At 46.5% G+C, this 27484-nt stretch overlaps 1 protein-coding gene across 4 annotated transcripts in view; it reads left to right on the top strand.

Moving 5' to 3' along the window:
* The window catches only part of ZNF512 (zinc finger protein 512), a 98284-nt gene that overhangs the window by 3750 nt on the left and 67050 nt on the right, over nucleotides 1-27484 (top strand). For all 4 annotated transcript variants that reach the window (XM_033939145.1, XM_033939144.1, XM_033939142.1 and 1 more), the window contains 2 exons: nucleotides 21723-21871; nucleotides 27017-27139. In XM_033939145.1, the coding sequence (XP_033795036.1) occupies nucleotides 21724-21871; nucleotides 27017-27139 (271 nt within the window). In that variant the 5' untranslated portion in view covers nucleotide 21723. The remainder of the gene's footprint in view (nucleotides 1-21722; nucleotides 21872-27016; nucleotides 27140-27484) is intronic.

Raw genomic sequence — 27484 nt, 5'->3', positions numbered from 1 at the left:
CTTCTTCGAGGGAGTAAACAGGCAGATAGACAAGGGTTTTCAGAAGGCGTTCGACAAGGTTCAGCATGAGCGACTACTTTGGAAAATTGAGAGCCATGGAATAGAGGGTGAAATACGTGGATTAAAAACTGGCTAGTGGATAGGAAACAGAGAATGAAGGTAAATGGACAATACTCGGACTGGAAGAATGTCACCAGTGGGGTGCTGCAGGGCTCGGTGCTTGGACCCGTGCTCTGCAACATATTCATAAACAATCTGGAAATGAGTACGACGTGTGAAGTGATTAAATTTGCAGACGATACGTAGTTATTCAGAGTAGTGAAGACGCAGGGGGATTGTGAAGATCTGCTATGCAACATAACCACGCTTGAGAAATGGGCAGCGACATGGCAAATGAGGTTCAACATTGATAAGTGTAAGGAAATGCATGTCGGTATCAAAAATCCCTTACACGAATACAAGAAGTCTGGGTCGGTACTTGGAGAGACCCCCCAGGAAAGAGACTTGAGTACTGGTCGACAAGTCATTGAAGCTATCTGCGCCATGTGCGACGGCGGCAAAAAGGGCGAACAGAATGCTAGGAATGATTAAGAAGGGGATCACGAACAGATTGGAGAAGGTTATCATGCCGCTGTACTGGGCTATGGTAAGTCCTCACTTGGAATACTGTGTCCAACACTGGTCGCCGTAAATGAAGGACACGGTAGTACTCGAAAGGGTCCAGAGAAGAGCGACTAAAATGGTTAAGGGGCTGGAGGAGTTGCCATACAGTGAGAGATTAGAGAAGCTGGGCCTATTCTCCCTTGAAAAGAGGAGACTGAGAGGGGACATGATCGAAACATTCAAGATAATGAAGGGAATAGACTTAGTAGATAAAGACAGGTTGTTCACCCTCTCCAAGGTAGAGAGAATGAGAGAGCACTCTCTAAAGTTAAAAGGGGACAGATTCTGTACAAACGTAAGGAAGTTCTTCACCCAGAGAGTGGTAGAGAACTGGAATGCTCTTCCGGAGTCTGTTATAAGGGAAAACACCCTCCAGGGATTCAAGACAAGGTTGGACAAGTTCCTGCTGAACCAGAACGAACGCAGGTAGGGCTGGTCTCAGTTAGGGCACCTGAGGGCCACCGCGTGAGTGGACTGCTGGGCATGATGGACCACTGGTTTGACCCAGCAGCGGCAATTCTTATGTTCTTAAAAATTCCATCCTGGAAACCCAGAATAGATATATTCCATGTATTAAAGGAGGAAAGAAGACCAAATGGCAGCCGGCATGGTTAACGAGTGAGATGAAGGAAGCTATTAGTGCTAAAAGAGAATCCTTCACAAAGTGGAAGAAGGATCCTACTGAAAATAATTGTAAACAACACAAGGAATGTAAAGTCAAATGCATGACGTTAATAAGGAAGGCGAAGAGACATTTTGAAAAGATTGCACTAGAAGCAAAACATACAGTAAAAACTTTTTTTAGGCATATTATAAGCAAGAAGCCGGGAAAAGAATCAGTTGGGCTGCTAGATGATTGAGGGATTAAAGGGGCTTTCAGCGAAGACAAAAACATAGTGGAGAGACTAAATGAATTATTTGCTGCAGTCTTCACTGAGGAAGATGTGGGAGTGATACCGGTGTCTGAAATTGTATTCAATTCTGATGAATCAGAGAAACCCGTACAAATCTCTGTAACACTGGATGATGTAATTGGTCATTTTGACAAATTGGAACAGTAGCAAATTGCCTGATTGGTATATATCCCAGAGTGCTGATAGAATTGAAAAATGAACTTGCTTTTGTTAGTAATTTTTTTTAAAAAAAACAGCATAGTATTGGAAAACTGGAGGGTGGCCAACATGATGCCAATTTTTTTAAATGGTTTAAAGAGGGGAGTTAGACATTTATCTCCTTTGCTTTTTGATATTGTTTTGGAACCCTTGTTGTTGGCCATTCAGCAGGCAAAGGAGATACAGGGAATTCCATATGCTAGTTGAGATTATAAAGTTTCGGCTTATGCAGATGATATTTTACTTCATTTGAAACATCCTGAATCAACCATCCTTCATTTACTGGAATTGATTGATCGTTTTGGTAAATTTTCTGGTTATAAGATAAATTGGAGTAAATCAGAGATTCTTCCATTGAATGTGTAAAAGGTTTATTCTATCTATTCCCATTCCTTAGGAAAGAAGAGGGAATAAAATATTATCCCAGGACAAGCAGGCATGATATTCTCACATGTGGGTGACGTCATCTACGGAGCCCCGACGCGGAAGCATTTTCAAGCAAACTTGATTGAAGATTTAAGTTTGCTCTGCTGCTCCACGCATGCGTGCCTTCCTGCTCCACTAGGGGACGCATCCCCTCGTGGTCTCCAGTTCAAAATTTTCCGCTGAGCCTAGAAGTCGTGTTTCTTCAAGCTCTGCCCCAACTGCCTTCTAGCACCGCGATTTTTTCTTATTTTTCTCGATTAAGTCGCTGTGCGCGAATTTTTTCTTGTTTCAACTTGTTCCTGCTTCGTTTTTGACCGACCCGGAGGCTTCCGGGTCCCCGTGGCCGCGTGGCTACTCGAGCCGCGGCCAGTTTCGATTCTATGTCCCGGCCTTTGACCGGCTTTAAAAAGTGCACCCGGTGCGAGCGGCTTCTTTCCATCACAGATCCGCATCGCCGGTGCATCCTCTGTCTGGGGGCCGCTCATCCAACCGACTCCTGCCCCCAGTGTGCTACTTTCCAGAACCGGGCCCTCCGCCGAAGAAAAGCCCGCATGGCGGATCTCTTCGCCGCCGACCAACCCTCTACCTCGGCCTCGAGATCGGCCTCGGCCCCGGCCTTGACCTCGGCCCCGAATACCTCGGCATCGTCTCGAGACTCGAATCCGAAGTCCTCGGGACAGCAGAAAGCCTCGGCTCCGGGTAAGTTCCCTCTTCAGGTTCCGTTACAGCGAAGAAGCCTCGGGGACACCGGCGACGCATGGCGGAAGTCCCATGCTCACAGCCCCGGCGAAGCCCTCCAAGCCTTCGGGCCGTGCCTCCACCACACGGGAATACTCTGATACGAGGTCTCCCCCGGTGGAGCGCACCGAGGCAGTGGACATGCCCTCGATGCTGTCCGTGCCCGTTTTCCAGGACCTACTCCGAGCGATGATCTCATTGGAGCTGTCCGCTGCAATGGCCCATCTACAACCGGCCTCGACCTTGACCCCGCATGTGCCAGACCAGCCTGAGCCTCACGTCGAGCCACCTCGGGGAAAAGCGCGCAAGCTTCGCCGCATCCCATCCTCCTCGGACTCCTCGCCGAGACACCCGAGGCGCTCTCCCTCCACAGACCGCCGCGGGGCAAAACGTCGTGCTAAAACGACAGAAACCTCGAACCGCCGTACCTCTAAGAAGGCCCAGGGTTCCCCCACTCTACGAGGCCGTTCACCTACACCTCGTACGGAACCGCTGAGGGTGGCGGAGCTATCACTCTCCAACCCGCGCATCCTCCGAACTCCCCCTCAGACCGGAGCTCCGATCTGAGGTTTCAGGCTTTCATCGAGGGAGTCCGGGTCGAGGTCACCGATTTGACATCGATCGGTACCCCGAACCCCGGCATCGTCTCCGAGGGGCTCCTTGAGACGTCGGAGATCCACGACCCCGGAACACTTTCACAGTGCTTCCCCGGTCTCGGAGCATGGATCGGAGCAGGAGCCTCGATACTCGAGGGAAGCCTCCCCATCCTTCTCCACCCGACGGAGGTCTCGTTCACCGACCCCGCACGGGGCCTCGGGAACATCTCGCCCATCCTTCTCTCGCTTTGTCCAGGACATGGGCCACGCTTTGGACTTGGACCTCCAGTCCGACTCCAGATACTCTTAAGGAGTACCTAGCGGAGCTGGATATGCCATCACTGCCCAGAGAGTCCCTTCGCTTACCGCTTAACCCGGTACTCCAACAGGCTTTCTTCAGGAACCTGGAGACCCCCTATATGGTCACAGCAGTACCCTCCAAAATGGAGGCTAAGTACCGTACAGTACCCTTCCCGGGATTCGAACAACCGCAGCTCTCCCACCAGTCGCTGTTAGTAGAATCCTCCTTGAAAAAGGCTCACCCCTCCAGGGTCTCAGCGGCGGTCCCTCCAGGCCGAGAAGGCCGAACCATAGACAAGTTCGGCAGGAGACTATATCAAAATGCGATGATGGCCTCTAGGGTGCAAAGCTACACTTTCACCTTCACATCTTACCTCAAACACCTCATTGGACTACTGAGAGCCTTTGAGACTGACTTACCGGCCTCCCGCCAAGGAGCGTTTAGCCTGCTTTAAGAGTCCCTCTCCAACCTACGCCTCCATCTATTCCACGCGGCCTACGATGGCTTCGAACTCTCCTCCAGAGAGGCAGCCTTTGCTATCGCCATGCGCCGACTAGCTTGGCTACGCCTGGTCGACATGGACCCCAACTTACAGGACCGGTTGGCTAACCTCCCCTGCGTGGGTAAAGAACTGTTCGATGACACTATCGAGGCAGCTAAAAAACGCCTCTCCGAACACGAACACTCGTTTGCCTCCCTCGTGCGGCAAAAGCCTAAACCGCCCGCGTCCAAGCCGTTCAGGGCACCTCCGCGCCGCTACCCACAAAAATCCACTCCTGCCTTCTCGCGGCCTCCGCCCAGGTGTCCGCAAGCCCACCATCGGGCTCTGCCCAAGTCCCAACCGCCTGCGACTACCAAACCATCCCCGTCCTTTTGATGGGATACGCGGAAGGGGGCGGGCCCCCTCCGCCATAGTTCCAGGCCTCCTTCCCATCGGGGGTCGCCTCAAAGTCTTTTACCCTCGCTGGGAACAAGTCACGTCGGACGCATGGGTCCTTGGCATGATCTCATCAGGATACTCTCTCAACTTTCGGGCCATTCCTCCAGACAACCCCCCAAGGAATTGCCCTCCCAACCGGACGCAGCTACCCCTACTCCTCTCCGAAGCTCGAGACCTGCTTCACCTGAGAGCAGTGGAGGAGGTTCCCCCCGGCCAACGGGGGAAGGGCTTCTACTCCCGTTATTTCCTGGTAACCGAAAAAAACGGGAGACCTTCGCCCAATACTAGACTTGAGACGCCTCAACAAATTTCTGGTACGGGAAAAATTTCGGATGCTTTCCCTACCGACCCTCTACCCCCTGATCGATGAGGGTGACTGGCTCTGCTCCCTCGATCTGAAGGAGGCGTACACACATGTTCTAGTGCACCCCGCTCACCGCAAGTTCTTGCGTTTTTAGGTGGGAGACCTGCACCTGCAATACCGAGTCCTCCCCTTCGGCCTAGCATCGTCACCTCGGGTCTTCACCAAGTGCCTCGTGGTGGTCGCAGCTACCTTACGCTCCCAAGGTCTTCAGGTATTCCCCTACCTGGACGACTGGCTGATCAAAGCCCCGTCCAGGGAAGGGGTTATCTCAACGACCCAACAGACTATTATCTACCTACAGAGTCTGGGGTTCGAGATAAACTTCCCAAAATCCCAACTACGCCCCTCGCAGTCCCTACAATTCATCGGGGCCACGCTGGACACGGTTCGCCTCCATTCCTTCCTCCCCCCTCCGCGTCTAGAGGCGTTAGTAAGTCTGAGCCGAAGGATCTCACTGCTGACCTCGGTATCAGCTCAACAGATGATGACTCTCCTGGGCCACATGGCCTCCACCGTCCATGTCACACCCTTTGCCCGTCTCCATCTGAGAATCCCTCAATGGACCCTGGCCTCTCAATGGCGTCAAGATCGAGACCCGATCGATCGTCCCGTGACAGTGACTCCTTCCTTGCAACGATCGCTCCGCTGGTGGGCCGACTCTTCAAATCTTTCCAAAGGTTTGCTCTTCCTCGCCCCTCCTCACAGCAAGGTAATCACCACGGACTCGTCGGAGTACGCTTGGGGAGCCCACCTGGACGGCCTCCGCACTCAGGGGATGTGGTCAGCAGAAGACCGCCGCTGTCACATCAACGTGCTAGAGCTCCGGGCCATCTTTCTCGCAGCTGTAGCTTTTCAACATCTGCTTCACGACCGGGTGGTCCTCATCCGAACCGACAACCAGGTAGCAATGTACTACGTAAACAAACAAGTGGGGACAGGATCTTGGTCCCTCTGCCGGGAAGTCATGCGCCTCTGGAAATGGGCAATCTCCAACAACACCTTCCTTCGAGCGGTGTACATACAAGGAGAACAAAACTGTCTGGCGGACAGACTCAGCCGCCTCCTCCAGCCACACGAGTGGTCACTGCACTCTCAGACCCTACGACAGGTGTTCGAAAAGTGGGGGACGCCTCAAATAGATCTGTTCGCATCCCCCCACAATCACAAACTGCCCCTCTTCTGCTCCCGGATACACTCCCCGGACCGACTCGAGGCCGACGCCTTCCTCCTCGACTGGGAGGGAAGGTTTCTGTACGCGTTTCCGCCGTTTCCTCTGATCCTGCGGACGCTGGTCCACCTGAAAACGGTGAAAGCCACCCTGATCCTGATTGCTCCTCGCTGGCCACGCCAGCCTTGGTTTTCCCTTCTACTTCAACTCAGTGTCAGAGATCCACTGCCTCTGCCTCGGTTTCCCTCTCTACTATCACAGAGTCAGGGTTCGCTGTTACATCCCAATCTTCAATCTCTTCATCTGAATGCTTGGTTTCTTTCCCCCTGACTTCTCTCCCCGTGTCTCAATCAGTCAAGGAGATATTGGAGGCCTCTAGAAAGACCTCGATGAGAACCTGCTATTCTCAAAAGTGGACCAGATTCTCAGCCTGGTGCTCCTCTCACAGCCAGGACCCGGTGTCAGTCCCCGTCCCTCTGGTCCTTGACTATTTACTTCAATTATCTCACTCCGGCCTAAAGACCAACTCCATTCGAGTACATCTCAGTGCGATTGCGGCCTTTCATCAGCCCCTGGAAGGAAAAGCCCTGTCGCTCCACCCCTTAGTCTCTCGCTTCATGAAGGGTCTTCTGAATGTCCACCCTCCTCTCAAACCCCCTCCGGTGGTTTGGGACCTTAATGTGGTTCTGGCTCAACTAATGAAACCTCCATTTCAGCCCCTAGACAAATGCCATCCTAAATTCCTCACGTGGAAGGTGATTTTCCTGCTTGCACTCACTTCCGCCCGGCGAGTTAGTGAGCTACAGGCTCTGGTAGCGGACCCACCCTTCACTGTTTTCCACCATGACAAGGTGGTACTCCGCACACATCCAAAGTTCTTGCCTAAAGTAGTGTCTGATTTTCACTTCAATCAGTCCATCGTCTTGCCCGTGTTTTTTCCCAAGCCCCACTCTCACCCCGGAGAGGTGGCGCTTCACACTCTTGACTGTAAGAGAACGTTGGCCTTTTACCTCCAACGCACTCAACCACACCGGAAAGTCCCACAATTGTTTTTGTCCTTCGACCCAAACCGGTTAGGCCACCCAGTTTCCAAGCGCACCTTGTCCAACTGGTTGGCCGATTGCATCACCTTTTGCTACGCTCAGGCTGGTCTCGCGCTGCATGGTCGAGTAACGGGACACAAGGTCCGAGCGATGGCAGCCTCTGTAGCGTTCCTCAGGTCCACACCTATTGAGGAAATCTGCAAGGCTGCCACGTGGTCTTCAGTTCATACTTTCACCTCCCACTACTGTCTGGACTCACTGTCCAGAAGCGATGGCCGGTTCGTCCAATCGGTATTGCGAAATCTATTTGCTTAAATTGCCAACTTCCCTCCATCCCTTTTCAGTTAGCTTGGAGGTCACCCACATGTGAGAATATCATGCCTGCTTGTCCTGGGATAAAGCACAGTTACTTACCGTAACAGGTGTTATCCAGGGACAGCAGGCATATATTCTCACAACCCGCCCACCTCCCCGAGGTTGGCTTCTTTGCTAGTTAAGTGAACTGGAGACCACGAGGGGATGCGCCCCCTAGTGGAGCAGGAAGGCACGCATGCGTGGAGCAGCAGAGCAAACTTAAATCTTCAATCAAGTTTGCTTGAAAATGCTTCCACATCGGGGCTCCGTAGATGACGTCACCCACATGTGAGAATATATGCCTGCTGTCCCTGGATAACACCTGTTACGGTAAGTAACTGTGCTTTTGGGTATAATGATTCAAAAATCATTGGAAGATACAATGACAGTAAATGAAAAATCCCTATTGTTGAAGGTTAAAGAAATGTGTGAGCATTGGAATCCATTACATCTTTCTTGGTGGGGGAGAGTCCAAACCATCAAAATGGTGATCTCGCCTGTTGTTTGTTACCAAATGAGTATGTTGCCAGTTTATTTTCAAAGTTGCTTTTATAAAAAACTGAATGGGATTCTTACAAAATTCCTTTGGCTGGGTAAAACTGCTAGAATAGCCTTAGTATCTTTGCAAAAATCACAACTGATGGGAGGGGTAAATTTTCCAAATTTTACAGGTATCGTCAAGCCTTTATTTTGCGTCGGGGTATGTATTGGATCCTTCCTGAACTCATAGAGAATCTGCCAGATTGGTTGATATTGGAAAGTCATCTTATGGCCCTATTACATCTTATAAATAATGATGTAAAATTTTAAACTGTATTCGGAATAATATCAGCAATCATCAATACTCAAAGCCAAATCCTGAATATCAGAAAAGTAATAAGTACTTTAATATTCTTAAAGGCCTCAGCCCCACTACTCCACAGCTATATTTAACTTGATAACGGGAAGAATTACGTGGTTCTCATCACCGGCCTCCGAATATAACTTTTATGTTTTCATGTTATTTTGTTATTTTTAGTATTCTTTTGTGTTTAAAACTGTAGTAGCATCATTCAATACTTAAAGCCACTTATCTTTAAAGCTGACATGTTTCGCACCCCCGTGCTTTATCAAGGGTCTACCGCAGCCTTCCCTGTCATCAGACTCAGTGTAAGTTACTCACATAACTTACACTAAATATTTGACTAAAAAACCTAAAACAAGTCTAAAAGACATTTGAAGAATTGAAACAAAGCAGCATATTTCTGCTACACAATGGCCACGGATTTGGACTTGGAGGATGAGATGTACAGCGTCAGCATCTATTAGACAAACTTGGGTTTTTTTGTTATATAGAATTTTTTGGACCCCGGTTTGTTTACAAAAGTTGGATAGTTCGAAGTCTAATAGATGCTGGCATTGTCGTCTTGAAGTAGGGACACTGGATCATTTGTTGTTTTATTGTCCATTGATACTCAATTTTTGGAGATCAATATGGGGAAAAATTAATATGGTACTTGATGTCTCTTTACTATGATGTGGTTCTATTTGGGACATTATTGAAATCTAAGAGTCCAATCGACACACATAAAAACAGACTTCTGATTATGATGGGAGTGGACATCCAAATGATAACTAGGAACTGGAAAAACTATGATAGGTAAAACCTTTCTTTTTGGTGGGAAACGTTTGTATTACAGATATGAAAGAATGAATGCAGAACAATTGGGAAATAATAAAAGGGTTAAAGAAATATGGGGATCCATTAGCGGCATTTGTTAAATAAAAGGCTGATTAGTTGATGGAACCTTTAATTTCTAAATGTTTTCTACACACATCGGGGGGGGAGCGGAGAAAAGGGTACTTTGGTTTAATATCTGTTCAAATATAAGTGCTGTTTTATGTATTATCTGAATGCATATTGTTTGCACTTTGTATCAATTCTGAAAATTAATAAAGATTTACGAAAAAAAAAAAAAAAGGTTCCAGAGGTGATCGGAAAATTGTAGACCGGTGAGTCTGACGTCTGTGCCAGGCATAATGGTAGAGACTATTATAAAGAACAAAATGACAGCACATAGACGTAAGCGTGGATTAATGAGAGAAAGCCAACATGGTTTTAGTCAAGGGAAATCGTGCCTCATCAATATACTGTATTTCTTTGAAGGGGTGAATGAACATGTGGATAAAGGAGAACCGGTTGATATTGTGTATTTGGATTTTCAAAAGGCATTTGACAAAGTACCTCGTGAAAGACTTCTGAGGAAATTAGAAAATCATGGGATAGGAGGTAATGTCCTTTTATGGGCTGAGAACTGGTTAAAAGACAGAAAACAGAGAGTAGGTTTAAGTGGTCAATATTCTCAATGGAGAAGGGTAAATAGTGGGGTTCACTCCACAATCGCATACTCAAGGGACAAATTATTAAAAAATCCAGTACCCTTGAAACAAATTTTCTTGTTCCTTAAAACGGAATGAATTATATTTTATTTTAAACTCATGTTTGGCTCAACCACTTGTAGAAATGAACGAGTAAACAAAAAGATGTGAGGATCTTATACAGGGGGAGGAAAAAGCCTCAGACTCGTGCCTGCCGTTGCCCTTCAGCATATATATATAGGCTTTATTCAGAGCTACCTCATCGGCATTAAAAAAAAAACCCTCCATCCATTCCTCCATTCTTTTTCTCTGTTTCTTTAAATTTTTTTATCCCAGGACAAGCAGGCAGCATATTCTCAATAGGTGGGTGACGTCACCAACAGAGCCCTGCAACAGACAGCCTTGCAAGCAGACTTGCTTGAAGATCTTTAAGAGCTTACAAGTGCTGCATCAAGCATGCACGAGTGCCTTCCCGCCCGAGTTAGGGTGCGCATCTACTGTGAGGTACCTCAGTTCAACGTTTTCCGAGGAACAGAGAAGTCCTCTACTTCAGCTCTGCAGCTCTTCATTGCCTTCTCGCACCGCGGCTTTGTTATTTTCTACTTAGTCGCTGTGCCCATGCGTCTTCTATTTAAAAAAAAAAAAAAGTTAAAAGTTTTTTCTTGCCTTTTTTTTGGTCGGCGCCCTTGGGCCTAGGCCTGGCCGTAGAACCTCATTTTTTCGCCGGTCTCTCTCTTTTCTATGTCCTGGCCTCTTACCGGTTTCAAAAAGTGTAGCCAGTGCGGCAGGGTAATTTCAATCACCGACCTTCATCGTTGGTGTATTGTTTGCCTGAGTCCCGAACATTGCCCCCAACACTTGTTCACGCTGTGCTACCCTTCAACCTCGAGCCCTTTGCAGACACCGTGCTAAGATTCTTCAACTATTTGGCAATGGAGCAGTCTGCTTAAAGGGTCTCGGCTTCGGGGACGGCATCGACTTCCAAGACCTCGACCCCGACACCCCTGGCTGCCTCGACCAAGGCCTCGACCTCGACAACTTCGGCCTCGAAGGCCTCGGCTGCAGTCCCTTCTAAGTCTTCATCTGCAGGTAAGTCTCCTGTTTTTCCTTCAGGTACCCTTCCTAAGAAGCCTCCAGACTCTCAGGCATCCCAGGCTGTGCCTACGGTCCTGCCAGCCTCTACGAGATCTCCAGCTAAGCGTGCCTCCAAACATAGGGAATACTCATCCTTGAGGTCACCCTATTTGGATCACACTGCTGCATCTTCGAGACCTGATCCTTTCGTCTCGGTGCCTATGTTCGAGGACATGTTGAAAGCCATTCTGACCACTCAGATTTCCTCAGTCATGGCTCAACTTCTCCCGACCTCGACCCTGCTTCCTATGAGCTAGCCTGAGCCTCCTGTTGAAGCACCTCGAGGCAAGCCTTGAAAGTCTCGTCGTTTATCATCCAGTGACTCTTCACTTCCTCCTGGGACAGAGTCTCCTGAACCTCGATCGAGGCATCACTCGAAGCATTTGAGGCATCTTACTTCCAAGCGGAGTCAGGAGTCTTCTTTCAAGCAAAAGGACTCTCCTCCTCTCAGTATTGAGTCTTCTATGCTTTGTTTATCAAAGGCCGTCGAGACTCCTTCAAAAACTAAACATAAGTCTCGGTCTCGCAAAGCTTCTACACCTGCTGCTTTGCCTCAAAGCCCGTCCAGGTCAAAGACTCCTCCATCGAGACTGCCTCCGAGGGAGATTTCTCCTGCCTTGACCCACTCTGTTCCTCGGACCATCGAGGCTTCTCAAGCGCAAACACTCTGACTCCTCCTAACACAGGTAGCGGAGCTTCCTCGGTGACTATGGTCCTGGACTCTGAGCCTCCTCAATATTCCAGAGAGGCTTCTCCATCCTATTCTGCGGCTCCTAGGTCTCGCTCTCCTTCTCCTGAGGAACAATCTACCTCCAAGTCTACCTCATTTGCGAGATTTGTCTATGACATGGGGAAAGCTCTTCAGCTGGATCTCTGACTCTAAGTACACTCCTGAGTACTTAGCCGACATCGAGTTACCTCATCCACCAAAGGAAACATTGAGGCTTCCCATGACTCCTGTCTTAAAACAAACTTTCTTTTGGAATATGGAAACTCCTTTCTCTATTACAGCTATACCTTCTAAACTGGAGTCCAGGTATCGCACCGTCCCTTGTACGGGGTTTGAGAAATCACAATTATCTCACTAGTCTTTAGTTGTGGAATGTTCCTTAAAGAAAGCTTAACCATCTAAGCTCTATGCTGCGGTCCCTCCAGGCAGGGAGGGCCGTACCATGGACAAGTTTGGCCGCAGGCTATATCAGAATTCCATGATGGCCAATAGAATTCTCAACTACAATTACATTTTCACTGCTTATTTTAATCACTTCCTCAAAATAATGCCTAAGTATTTCCTGGCTCTTGAGGAGCAGTGTCTTCCTGAGTTCAAACAAATTGTTCGTACTCTGTCACAACTACGACTCTTCATGCTGCAAGCCATGGAAGATGCCTTTGAGCTCTCATCCAGAGTTTCTGCCTTTGCGGTGGCTATGCGTCGCCTCGCTTGGCTCCGCATTGTGGACATGGACCCTAATTTACAGGATTGTCTAGCTAACTTACCTTGCAAGGCACTGAACTTTTTGATGATTCCATCGAGGCTGCTACAAAGCGTCTCTCTGAACATGAGCGCTCCTTTGCCTCCTTGATTCGGCCGAAGCCTAAGATTTCTCCTGCTCGGCCTTATAAGCCTCCACTACGTCGTTATCCTCAAAAAACAACGCCAGCTTTCTCCAAGCCTCCGCCTAGATGTCCACCACAGCAGCAATGGCAGAAGAAACCTCAGACTCCTGCTGCGGCTAAACCGGTTCAGTCTTTTTGACATTCTCAGTCTGAGCATACCAGTCTCCCTCCATCAGACTTCTCTTCTGCCCATGGGAAGTCGGCTTCACCATTTTTATCACCAGTGGGAGCTGATCACCTCAGATCTTTGGGTTCTCAACATCCTCAGGGAGGGATGCTCACTTCACTTTCTTCAAGTACCAGTAGATCTCCCTCCAAGAGAGTTTCCTTCCAATTCGTCGCAACTTCCCCTTCTTCTTCAGAAAGCTCAGGCTCTTCTTCGAGCGATCGAGGAAGTTCCCTTGAAACCAACAGGACACGGGATTTTACTCCCGTTATTTTCTAGTCCCAAAGAAGACGGGGGATTTGTGACCCATTCTGGACCTCAGAGCCCTCAACAAATTTCTAGTCAAAGAGAAGTTTCAGATGCTTTCTTTACCAACTTTGTATCTCCTGATGGATCAGGGGGGTTGGTTATGCTCTCTGGATCTCAAAGAGGCTTACACTCATATCCCAGTCCATCAAGCCTCTCGCAGATACTTAAGATTTCGGGTGGGGAATCTTCATCTTCAATACCAAGTGCTTCCTTTTGTACTCGCCTCATCTCCCAGAGTTTTCACGAAATGTCTGGTGGTGGTGGCTGCAGCCCTCCGTACCCAGGGTCTTCAAGTTTTTCCATACCTGGACGACTGGCTCATCAAAGCTCCGTCTCAACAGGGGGCTATTGCAGCGACCCGACAGTTATGTTCCTCCAATGTCTGGGGTTCGAAGTCAATTTTTCATAATCACAGTTGCACCCCTCTCAAACTCTTCAGTTCATTGGGGCTGTTCTGGACACTGTCTGGCTCAGAGCGTTCCTTCCTCAACCACGCCAAGAAGCCCTCATTCGCCTTTGCCAACAAGTGTCTCCTCTCACATCAATTTCAACGAGACACATGATGATTCTACTCGGTCACATGGCCTCTACAATTCACGTGACTCCTTTTGCCAGACTTCACCTTCGAATACCTCAGTGGACCCTGGCATCTCAGTGGCAACAAGCCACCGGCCCACTATCTCAACACATCACAGTAACTCCTTTGTTGAGACAATCTCTCCACTAGTGGATGCTCTCTTCCAATCTTTCCAGAGGTTTGCTTTTCCATGTTCTTCCTCAGAAGGTTTTCACAACAGACTCGTCAACCTACGCATGGGGAGCTCATCTCGACGGTCTCCGTACTCAAGGTCATTGGTCCTCCGCAGACCGTCTCTGTCACATCAATCTGTTGGAACTCAGGGCGATTTTCAATGCTCTCAAAGCTTTTCAACATCTTCACGACAAAGTAGTTCTTGTCCGGGCGGACAACCAAGTCACCATGTACTATATCAACAAACAGGGAGGCACGGAATCTCACTCCCTTTGTCAGGTAGCTCTGAAGCTGTGGGATTGGGCAATTCATCGCAACATCTTTCTCAGAGCTGTCTACATTCAAGGTCAGCACAACTGTCTGGCGGACAAATTGAGTCGTCTTCTGCAACCTCACGAATGGACACCCAATTCCTCGCCTCTACATCAGGTGTTTGCTCAATGGGGGACCCCTCAGATAGACCTCTTTGCATCTCCCCTCAACAACAAGCTGCCTCATTTCTGCTCCAGGATATATTCTCCTCATCGCCTCAAAGCAGATGTGTTCCTTCTGGACTGGGTGGATCGGTTTCTCTATGCCTTCCCTCTGATTCTCAAGACTCTTGTCAAACTCAAGACCGACCATGCCACCATGATTCCTTGGTGGCCCAGACAACCGTGGTACTCCCTTCTACTTCAACTCTGCGCCAGGGAGCCTTTGCTTTTACCAGTTTTTTCCCTCTCTGCTTACAAAGTCAGGGGTCTTTGCTTCATCCCAACTGCAGTCTCTACACTTAACAGCTTGGTACCTTTCAACCTAACTTCCTCTCTACAGTTTTCTCAGTCTGTACAGAACATTATAGAGGTTTCTAGAACACTATCAGAATGGACCAGATTTTCTACTTGGTGTACTTCTTGAAACATGGAGCCAATGTCTACCTCCTTGTCTTCAGTTTTGGATTATTTACTTCACTTATTGCACTCGGGCCTTAAGTCTACATCTATTTGAGTACATCTTAGTGCAATTAATGCTTTCCATCAGCCTCTTGAGGGGAAACCTCTGTCTGCACATCCTGTGGTTTCCCGCTTCATGAAAAGACTTTTCAATGTTAACCCACCACTCAAACCACCTCCAGTGGTCTGGGATCTCAATGTCGTCCTGGCTCAATTGATGAAGCCTCCATTTGAACCAATTTATAAGGCTCATCTCAAGTATCTCACTTGGAAAGTCATCTTTCTCATTGCCCTCACGTCTGCTCGAAGAGTCAGTGAGTTACAAGTCTTGGTTGCAGATCTACCTTTCACAGTTTTCCACCATGACAAGGTGGTCCTCCACTCATCCAAAATTCTTGCCTAAAGTTGTCTCAGAATTTCATATTAATCAATCTATTGTCCTTCCAGTATTTTTTCCAAAGCCTCATTCTTACCCTGGAGAAATTACGCTTCATACTTTGGACTGTAAACGTGCCTTAGCTTTCTATTTGCAATGCACTCAACCTCACAGAACAGCTCCACAACTTTTCATCTCTTTCGATCCAAATAAGTGGGGACATCCTGTATCGAAGCGAACCATATCCAACTGGATGGCTGCTTGTATCTCCTTCTGCTAAGCTCAGGCTGGTCTGCCTCTGCAGGGTCGAGTCACGGGCCACAAAGTTAGAGCAATGGCGGCATCTGTAGTTTTCCTCAGCTTTTTCTATTGAGGAAATCTGTAAGGCTGCCACTTGGTCTTCGGTTCATACTTTCACTTCTCATTATTGTCTGGATACTTTTTCCAGAAGGGACAGCCATTTTGGCATGTCCGTTTTACAAAATTTGTTTTCTTAAAATGCCAACTCTCCCTCCATCCCCTTATGCTTAGCTTGGAGGTCACCCACCTGTTGAGAATATGCTGCCTGCTTGTCCTGGGATAAAGCACAGTTACTTACCGTAACAGTTGTTATCCAGGGACAGCAGGCAGATATTCTCACAACCCACTCACCTCCCCTGGTTGGCTTCTTAGCTAGTAATCTGAACTGAGGTACTTCACAGGAGATGCGCGCCCTAACTCGGGCGGGAAGACACTCACACATGCGTGATGCAGCACTCGTAAGCTCTTAAAGATCTTCAAGCAAGTCTGTTGAGAATATCTGCCTGGTGTCCCTGGATAACAACTGTTACGGTAAGTAACTGTGCTTTATCTTATAAATAAGTTTAAATATCAAAATCCATTCAAACCATAACACTTGAGAGCCAAACTTCTACTGCTCATCAAATGCATTGAAAGCCATACTCAAATGATCCTATGCTAACAACTATGTTTGGGAGCAACCATAAAATCACTTCCCGCTAGTGTACAAGAACTGCGTATGGGTGTGTGCCATAGCTGTTTGTAAAAAATCAACTGCAGCACTTATCTTTCTGCATCCAAATAATTGCTTTCCCCATAACCTCTTAAAGTATTGTAACTCCACACTACTGTCAAGTGGCAAGTCTGCTCAGCCCAAGCCGACAGTGGCCAGCCAGCATTTCGCTAAGCTGCGTCAGGGCATCCAAGGCTGCGCTAGAAAATATATAAGCAGACTTACTTATAAAAATTGCAATCTTAAACGTCTAACTTCCCGAATTTGAGGAACAAACAGTACTTACTTCTGCACATAAATTCCGTGCTCACAGGCATTGCAAATATGGCTACCGCTGGGTCAGATCTTGAATACGGCGGCGGCTGATATCATAATGATGCCCCCTCAGGAGCAGGCCAATCACAACGCTCCCTTCAAAAATTAGAGTGGGCCTCGCACCTAACTGCAAACAAGCCTCTCATTGCTATGGAGCTTTAAGCCCCATCCTACTGATATTCCCAGAACTACAATGTATGTTTCTATTTTTAGAAATTTTCTGCTTTTATAATGTGATCTGTATGATTTTAAACTTCACTTGCTACTGTTTTACTTTTTATCTATTTTAGTGTTTATAACTTTTTGTTGTTTTTGTCAGTTATTCATTTTGTTATAACCATTCTTACACAAGCCAGGCAGAAGGAAGACTTACATAAAAAGGTGCCAATCGATCCTAGAATTAAGACCCTGTGGTTCCTCTGTCCCAAGATGAAAAATCCACTCCTGTTCACGTTTTAATAGCATTCTTTTTCTATCATAAACCAATTCTGGGATATGGTCTATGATACAACACTTCAATGTAGAAAGACCATGGTTCCCCAGGGGTCTGTGAAGGGACCACTGCTTTTTAACATATTTATCAATGATCTAGAGATGGGAATAACTAGTGAGATAATTAAATTTGCTGATGACACAAATGCTAGATGCACCAAAGTCAGTCAGCAATACCGACTGGATCGCTGTTGGCCGATTCTCTGGCCGTGCAATTGATGCACAACCGAGTTGACATGCAAATTATTTGAGCAGAGGCTTGGCCTGATCTCATCCAATCGATCGCTGTGAGAGTGATTTAAACTCATGCTCAGAGTATTCCTGTTGGTTCTTGATACAATGTACAGATGTTCCTGTTGTGCATAGTTCATAGGCGTGGTTTATTTGCGCGCATCATCGGCGCATCAGTCATATGTGTGGCCTTGGAAACTATGCAAGCAGCTGTTGCCCAGATACATGTAACAAGGAAGGACAGGTGACAGAAGGGACATGTTAAGAATGCTTATTAATCCAAACACGACAAGGTAATATTGTGAAAAATAGCAGTGAGATAGTAAATCAAGATGACAATTGTTTCCAAGCATACAGACAGCTATGACTACTGTGATATCACATTACGTGCCAAAAATAATGCAAACAGATACCACTTTCACTTAAGTTTCAAGTTTCAAGTTTATTTGGTTATTTGATTAAACGCCTATCAAAATACTAAGCGTTGTACTATAATAATTAAAACATTGACAAAAGTATACAAAGACTAACATCTTAACATACTTCTTAGGGGTTGTTTTTTTTTTTTTTTAATCTATAAGGATACAATAGGAAAAGGGGGGGAGAACTACAATATTTATTAAGAAAAGATACAGCAAAGGAAAGAACAATGGGAGGGGAAATCAAGAGTTGCTGGACTTGAAACGAATAGTCAATTGTATAGTCAATTGTCAATTGTAGGCATCTTTAAAAAAGAAACATTTTAAACTATTTTTAAATTTCTGTAGATTGTTTTCAGATCGTATATATATAGGTAGGGAGTTCCAAATCGTGGGGGCAGTTACTGAAAAGATTGTATTGCTTCGAAGCAAGGACTCCGGTGGCAGAGGGAAATCCTGAACGGTTCTCTGATCGGGTGCAGATCGGGGCAGCAAGGCTCTGTCCTCTCCTCCCTGGCCAGGCAAAAGCGGCGGTAGCGAATACAATTCACTGCCCTGCCACTACTCCGGGCATCTTCTTTCCATTCGGCCGCCCAAGCGGAAACAGGAAGTTTTCACTGAGGGTGGGTAGATGGAGGGAGAGGGGAGATGGGGAGTTGGTGGACTGGAGGAGAGATGGGGAGAAGATAGATTGGAGAAATGAACTTGGTGGAGGAGGGAGATGGACTTGGGGGAGATCATGGAGAGGGGAGATGGGGGAAGGATAGAAGAAATAAGGATCTAAAAACAGGAGAGGGAGAGAGATGATGGACAATGGGATTTAGGGAGGGAAGGAACAGAAAGGAAGAGAAGTTGGACACAAAGGATTGTGTGGAGAGGGGGGATAGAGATACTGGATAGGAGGGTAGTTGGGAAGAGAAAAGGAGACATGGTGGACCCTGGGGTGGTGGGGATGAGAGAGAGATGAAGGATGAAAGGGTAATTCAGAAAAGGTGGATCTGTGGATGGAGACGAAAAAAAGGAAAGATGCCAGACCTCCGGGGGAGGGAAGAGAAACAGAAGGGGAGGACAGAGATAGAAGATGAGTGGTTAGCACGAAGAAAGAAGGAGACCCTGGCAAGCAAGTTATCAGAAGACAACCGGAGCCGGGGACCGATAAGATCTGAATAATGATCAGACAACAAAAGGTAGAAAAAATAATTTTATTTTCTATTTTGTGGTGTTAGACCACAAACGTGAGCTAGGATTTAAGAGAGAGAGGAAAAGTCTTTTTTGTTTGTTTATTTTGTTTACACCACAGCGCCAGTGTGGGTAGGAGAAGACAAAGTGGGTGAAGAGGCTATAAAATAAACCCACCAGGATATTTGAAAAAAACATCCACTTTTGGCAGGAAAATCGAATCAAATGGAAAAATCGATTCAATAGGCTGAATCAAATCAAATTTTTTTTTCCTGAATCGGGAAGCACTAGCAACAAGGTGTGCAAACGGATCTCTTAATGGCGATGTGCAGCTGAAGGGGGAAATTGAGAGGGAGGGGGTGGATACAAATGGACTAGAGAAACATAAGGGAGAGGACAGGGAACACTATAGACATGTTGGCCTACCACAGCACCCTGTCAGGCACAGGCCAGCAGGAGTACCTAGCCAGTGAAAACAGAGAACAGGGGAATGCAAAGGGCAGCCTCAAAGATGCCAAGGTTCTGGTTTGAGGGTAGGGGATATGACCTTTGGGTACCAGTCTTTGTGTGGTAGTCATGCTAACTGTTGGCCAACTGAGAGGTGTTTGGCTTGGCAATGTAGGCCCTTACTGATAAAAAAAATCTTTGGGGGTGCATGGAGAGGGCAGGAACACATATGGATATTGGTGGAGTTCTATGGAATAAAGGGGGAGGGAGGGAGAAAGAGGTTCTGTGGCTTTAGGGGAGGCCTTGTGTTATGAATACGTACTGGACTGCTGGTTTTGGACTTTCAGGTGTGTCTTGCAATGCAGCACACTAACCTGTAGAGCTGACTGTGGTATATGCAATGAATGTGGTTTGCAGGATGTGAGGGGGTTATCAGTTTGAGGGGCCATGGATATAGTGAGTGCCCACTGTCATTGTACGGCAGGGGTCCCCAAAGTCCCTCCTTGAGGGCCGAATCCAGTCGGGTTTTCAGGATTTCCCCAATGAATATGCATGAGATCTATGTGCATGCACTGCTTTCAATGCATATTCATTGGGGAAATCCTGAAAACCCGACTGGATTCGGCCCTCAAGGAGGGACTTTGGGGACGCCTGTTGTACGGTCCTTCATACCTTTCCTTTTTGTTAGCTGATTGTGTGGCATAGAGATGTTGTAGTACCAAGGTTTGGGGGGGGTTCAATACCCACTGTTGATGCTTGTAGTGACTGTGTTTATTTATTCCCTCAGCTGCAGCAATGAACAGTATATAAGTGTGTGAAAATGTATTCTTTAGAACTGATAGGTATTGGTGGATATATGCCTGTCCCCCCTTCCTTGATCCTTTTCATGTCATTTCATTGGTTGAGATCCTGGGAGTAGTAGGTGCAGAGAAGAGGTGGGCGCATCACATCTAGGTTATGGTAGGGGACCAGGGAAAACATAAGAACAGCCTTACTGGATCAGACCAATGGTCCATCAAGCCCAGTAGCCTATTCACACAATGGTCAATCCAGGTTACTAGTAAATGGCAAAAAGAGTAGCAAGATTCCATGCTACCAATCCAGGGATGTTATAGGGTTACTGTGTGTTTGTGTGTGAGGTACTTACATTGTGAGCTGTCTTACATGCTGGATGAGGGCTGTTTTGTCACACCGTACCTACCTACCTACCTATAGCAGCACCTGAGGGATTCCAGGTCTCTGTGGACACCAAATTGCCTGCAAAACACAAGTTGTGGATAATGTGGTCAGGTGATGTGCCTTCTTAGCTTCACATACTGTACATGATTGTTAACTTGTGACATGCTGTGCAATGTTCCACACATGGCCTTAGACAAATAGTGACGGGCTGCTTTCAGGTAGGATTGTGGGGAGGGAGGGGATCTGGTGGGAACTGACATCATTGGGGCCTCTCATATTAGGAGGCCATTGGTGTTATGTGGGCCTCCTAACAGCTCCTGTGGCCCTAAGAAGGCTGCCTGTGTCTAGGGCTTAGATAGTGGAGGCCACTGGCTGACACCTCTGGGGGGTGCTCCTGATGACGTGCCAGACCCTCGTTCATACACTGAAGGTCAATCTCTGTTTCTCACTCTCTAGTTGTCACTCTCACACTCTCTCTGTCTTTCACATTAGCATTCTCTCAGACTTTCTCGATCACTTTTTATCTGTACAGTCTCCTCTATCACTACACTTCTCATTACATTCAAAAGAATGGCCATTCCACATGCACAGCTATATATAGGCACGCAGGATGTTGGGAATGTCCTGTTACTACTGCAGTGATGTTTTCTAGCACAGTTAATAGGACATATACTTTAGACATCTTGCAAGTCTTAGAATCGAAACTTGTGGGACATCTAGCTTGAACATCTTAGGGATTGTATAATCAGAACTTTTGGACATCCAGTAGAACTTCCTCTTCTTCTTAGATGTCTTTTCAATTATGGCCTCTATTTTTGTATGTCCAACTCTGGACATCCTAAGTCAGACAGACGTTCTATGAAAAATACCCCTCTTTGTGTTATTGTCTGAATCCCACTATAATGTACATGATTGACTCATTCTAATTCAAACTGTTCTTTGTAGGGTTTACTTTGTTTCAAGGAGGAAGATGAGGATATTCCAAGTTTTAAACTTCTGCAGTGCAGAATACTTGTGTATTTTATGTGGTAATTTGTATGCTTAGTACCGTAATTGTATGGTCTTTGGTTCACCATGGTGCTTAAACTTTATTTTCACAGGATGCATCGTTTGGATACAAACAATGGCGAGTCCTTCAGTAATTTCCCAAGCCCTACCAGAGACCATGTGAACAGGAGTTCCGATAACAATGAAGTAATGGCTATTCGGAGACCCACATACTGGCTGGAAATGAGAGGAATCAAAACAGGTAAGATTAATCCATCTTCTGGCTGTTTGCACTAGTTTGGCATCACATAGGATGCCTCTGATGTTAATATTCACATCCCCTACTATTTGTGGTTAGAGTTATCAAGCCTGTTTATAAGAATCTGAGGCAAAAGAAAATGTGAATGTTTTTTTCTGATTTGTTCTGTTGGGACGTGAGTTAGTTATTAAAAAAATTTCTATTCCACCTAAAAATTAAGCAGAGTACAATCAATATACGTAATAAAAATACAAAAAGGTTTGGGTTTTTTTGTTAACTCTTCCCTCTCTCCCCCCTTCCAGCATCTTCTCTTTCTCTCTTCCTCCCCTTTATTTTCACTGTTCTAACTAGTATCTACTGTCTTGCCCCCTCCATCCAGCATATCCCAACTTTCCTCCAATACCTCATCTCTCTCTCTCTCCCTCTACCTCCACCCAAAATCTCTCCCCATCACCTTTTATCATTTGCTTCTTCCAGCACTACCTACCTAGGGCTCTGGAGAATGGAGTCGCGGGTCAGGGGCAGGTCCTACATGCAGGCAGGCAGCTGATTCCTTGCAGCAGCAGTGCTCCTTTCTGTTTGCTGGCTGCTGGGAGGAGGGGAGTGTGAAGAGTTAGTGGTGCATCCAGATTGCGAGCAGTCCTGTCTTCGGTCCCTATCCCATTAAACTGTCTGGCAATAATGAAGCCAAACGCCGCGAGGACCTTCCATTTTGACAAATCGTTATAGGTTCTGCCAATCTCGATCCCGCCCCTCAAAATCAGGAAGTAACTTCAGATGGGGGCGGGCTTGAGACTTTCAGAGCCTATAGCAATTTGGCAAAAGGGGAAGGCCCCTGCGGTGTCTGGCTTCATTATTGCCGGACAGTGGGACCGAAGGCAAGACTCCAAACAACTCCAAGCAAATGATAAAAGGAAGAAGCTAATGATAAAAGTTGATGGGGAGAGATTTTGGATGGAGGTGAAGAGTTTAGCGCAGGGGTGTCCAACTTTTGGCTTCACTGGGCCACATTGGTCGAAAAAAATGTTTCTGGTTCTGGGGCTGCACAAACGTGCAAACTCTGCAGCAAGACAGAGGAGGGAGCCGGCAAGACGGTAACACCCGGGGGCAGCAGAGGAAAACACTGCATCGTCCTCGACTGGGACCGCACAAAATACTTCACTGGGCCACATGCAGCCCTCGGGCCGCAGGTTGGACACCCCTGGTTTAGCGGGACCGGGACTGAAGGTAGGGCTGCTCGTAATCTGGATGCGCCGCTTACTCCTCACTCTCCCCCCTTCCTGGCGGCCAGCAAACAGCATGGAAATCTGCTGCAGCTGCCACTGGGAGGAATGAGCTGCCTGCCTGCATGTCGGGCTTACTCCTGACCTGTGACTGCTCCTGACTCTATTCCCCATAGCCAGACCCCCGGTAGGTTTAAATTTTGATATTTTTAAAAACTACAGTAGTTAGAGAAGTACTCGGGGGTAGACTCAAATTTAAACCAAAGAACCCCATTTTGGGGCCATTTGTTTGGCCCAAAACGTTTGGTTTATATTCGAGTATATACTGCATGCCATCCTTAGACAAGCAGGCAGCCTATTATCACATGTGGGTGTCGTCATCCACGCAGCCCCGGTACGGACAGTGAAAAGTGTAGTATCGTTTTAAGCTTTAACAAGCTTTTAGACTGCCCACACTGCGCGAGTGCCTTCCTGCCCGATGCCAGCTTGTGAGGTTGTCAGTTTTTCATTTTCTGCGGAGTGAAGAAGATGTTTCTCCGTCGAGTTGCCTTCCTGTTTATATTTTTTTAAATAAACTTTTCAAGTATTTCAAGTTTCTTCATTCTGTTCTTTACATTTCTTTTGAAAAACAAAGAAGAAAAGTAGAAAGGAAAAGACATTTTGGACTTTCTTCAAACTTCTTTTGATGTTTAGCAGTCTTCACACAGATTTCCATCCTTACTTCCTAACCATGATCATTGATGGATTTTCAGCCTTGTTTCTATTCTACCTCGGCTCGCCCTCTCCGACTGTATCTGTCTCCAGGGCTATAGATTAGAAGAAGATAAACACTATTGATTAATATCAAAGTTTTTCTTCTTTTGTTTCTTTTTCTTTATTTCAGCATATAGGTCTGGAGTCAGACAGGGAATTGGCCGGTACCGGTAAACATTGATACCTCCATCTTCTTGAATAGATGGCATATTAGCATCGAGTCTATTTGATGCATGCCTTTCTGTAACCAATGTTTCAACCACATTGATGCAGCTGCATTGCAGTGGACAGTGCCCTTCCAATTAAGCATCGAGTCCATTTGATGCACGGCTTTCTGGGTGATACAGATTGTCATTTCTGAAGTGCATTGCCTTTTCAGGCACTCAAAGCTTTGACGCCTCTGGCATCTTGAATACCACTTGATGTTACATGGTCATGGCCTCCTCTTCATCAATGAATATCGATACAGATTGCATTGGTACCGATCCATGCTAGGTGTAGCATATCCAACAGCGCGGTACCTTCTCTAGGTTCTTACATCATAGCATCGATGATCATCGAGCCTTAATGCAGTAGCAGTTTTTTCTTCAGTACTGCGGCATTTGCACCGATGTTACCTGTCTTGGATCCAAGGATATGGGTGTACATCATTGAGGAATAACTCCACATTGACACTGGTGTCCTCCTTTTGTGCAGGCGTGCATCCTCTTTGAGGTCTCCCACCCCTCGACACCCTTTGGCACCATTGATACCCCCTCAGTCTCGGGTATCGGTGCAAAATATTGTTCCAGGTTCAATGACTTTATGCACACTGCTTCGCATCGTTTACATCAACTATGACCTGCTTACTCTTGACACAGCATCACATCAGCTGCAGTTTGAGGGAATGTTCCTTTTCATCAGAGCGTTACCGAAGACGTCAGGGAGTATCATCGTTTTACCCTTTACATTCATCGGTTCCACTTCAGCCTCCATTCATACATGTTGCTCTGCTTTGCATCGACGTTCCTCAATTTGATGATGATGTTCATCCTTGGAGAGTCCTTCTGCTTTCATAAAGTATCGACGCCATTGACAATTCTCTTCATTGGAACATTGATCACCAGTAGTGCAGCTACTGGTCTACTCTTCACACCTTCAGCTACAGTACAGAATCCTATGTCTTTGCAACAGAATGGAAGATTAGAGTCTTACCTTGGTAATCTTTCTGTTATAAGACATAGGATTCTGTACAGCCCACCCTGAGTAGACTTTTGATTCTCCTGATTTCAGCCTCGAATGTTGTCGGTGTCCATCATGGGACTTCTCCTGTCATTTAAGATTCAGAAGCAACAAGACTACAGGAGTATGAATGCTCCTATTTCTTTTAGCCTTTGAGGGGGTTTCATAGTGATGTTCCAGTTGCACTTAGCAGGTTTATTTATTTAGTTTATAGCCTGTCCTCCCAGAAGAGCTCGGACTAGGTTACAGAATTACATACATAGTACAGAATGGGTTACAGAGTGGTGGGAGGTGAGTAACTAGCAGCTACGTAGAGGGGTAGAGGTATAAAAAGAGAGACTAAACTTCAAAGGAAGTAAAACAGTAAGACTGAGGTGGAATAAGGGGTTGAAATCTGCAAGAGAGTGAGAGCAGTAGCCCAACACCACCTCCACAACCAGCCAGATGAGGCATATGAGAGAACAGGGAGCCTCCATGACACGGGGAATGAGACAATTCAGCACGACCAGTTCAGCACGGGACAGTGCATCATGGCCCTTTCAGATGATGTGAAGGCAGGAGAAGATGACCACGGGTGGGTGAAGGGAAAAGAAAGAAACATCAATGGGGTTATTCCCCTCGCTCTTTCAAACCTCGCAGCGTCAGCAAGGTAAGTTCTGGCCATTACAATAGCCATGGTGAAACAGCTGTGGTTAAACAGCCATCATGAACCAGGCAGACTGAAACAACCATGCTGAATTGGCCGTGATGAACTATCCATACTGAACTGTCCTTTGCTGAAATGGCTGTACTGAAATAGCCATGCTGAATCCTAGACCCCCCCATGACACAGGGCAGCAGTCGAAATAGAGTTACTGGGCAGATCCAGGTCTCAGCTGCCCAACATTGAAACAAGGCTTGCCTATCAGGCAGACTTACTCTATGATCTGGTCCGAACATCAGCTAAACAAATGGACTTGGCGGTCACAGCACGGTGATTGCTTTGGCTCTGGCACTGAGTTGCAGATGTAGCCTCTAAGCAAAGGTTGACCAAGCTCTCTTTCAGAGGGAAGCTCCTTTTCAGAGAGGATCTGGAAAAATTGGTTAAGAATTTAGGGTATTCCAAGATTCAGTGTCTCCCTGAGGATGGACCCCGGAGGCAGCTTGACAGCCTCAGTCTTGGGCTCGGTTTCAGGACTATAAGAAATATAGCCCTGGGCAGCCCCAGGCCTTTCAGAGCTGCGTTGCTCAGACAAGAGTCCTAGGACCAATGCTAGATATTCAGTTGAGGCCTCCAGTTCCTTCTAATCATAGGCTTCAGGTTCTCTCTCCAGTACTTACATCGGGGGTTGACTGTGACTCTTCTTTGGAGAGTGGGGCAGAATTACATCAGATTGTTGGGTTTTGAGGATTATTCAGGAAGTTAACAATTTGGAGTTTGCCTCCCATTTTGCTGATTCTTTCTTGGCCCCCCCTCCCACCGGCAGCACCCTCACAAAACAAATCTCCAATTCCAAATGATGAGCATGGTACAGGTAGGTATTCCATTTACTTGTCATGCCAAAGAAAGGGGGTGCCTTTCATACCATGTATGACCTGAAGCAGGTCAAGATGTTCCTGCAAGTTCTGTGATTTCAGAGTGTAATTAGCTTGCCTCCCTCTTTGAACTAGAGGGGTAAAAAAAGCAACCAAATAATTACCTTCAAAAATCCCCTTCTACTAAAGTAATAAAAAAAAATACCCCAGTTATCCCAGCAATATAAAATTAGAAATAAATTCTTTTTTTAAAAAAGACCTCAGGAGAAGCACGTGATAAAAATAAAGCCAGAAAAATCTGTGGCTATCTTTAGATGCTCTTTCTCAGCGTTCCATTTTACCGATTCCACTTTTCCTTTCTAAACTAAGAACTGCCATTTAATTTCCTCTGGAACATAATCCCAGCAATGTATTCATTTGTCTGTCTCTATTTCAGCAACAAATATGCCACCTATGAAGAACTATCAGAATGAGGAAGAAGAAGAAGAGGAGGAGGAGGAGGAGGAAGATGACGATGAAGATTATAAAGAGCCATCCTCCAAAAAGCAGAAACTTTCAGGTAGTTATATGCGTTTTTTCTTTTTAAGGCTGCTGGCTTTTCCTATGACTGAACTGTCAGCAAGTCCTTTAGGGTCTAACTTTTTGATACAGATGTGCTCTGTATCAAAATTTTTGATACAGATGTGCTCTGTATCAAAATTCTAGCATTTCTCAATAGTATTTCCCATGGACTCATACTAAATGTGTCACATAACTCTGAGCTTGGTGCCAGAAGAGCTTTGCCCTTTGAGTTCTATACTAGGAAGATGGATCAGTTTTCAAAAATTACAAACTGGGATATTTTTAGGATAACTGTACTGGACCCTTATCATATATCTTGGCATACGTTTCTGAGCTAAATGCT

Source organism: Geotrypetes seraphini, chromosome 3, assembly GCF_902459505.1.
Source record: "Geotrypetes seraphini chromosome 3, aGeoSer1.1, whole genome shotgun sequence".
NCBI lineage: Eukaryota > Metazoa > Chordata > Amphibia > Gymnophiona > Dermophiidae > Geotrypetes > Geotrypetes seraphini.
This window is presented reverse-complemented; position numbering and strand designations above follow the sequence as displayed.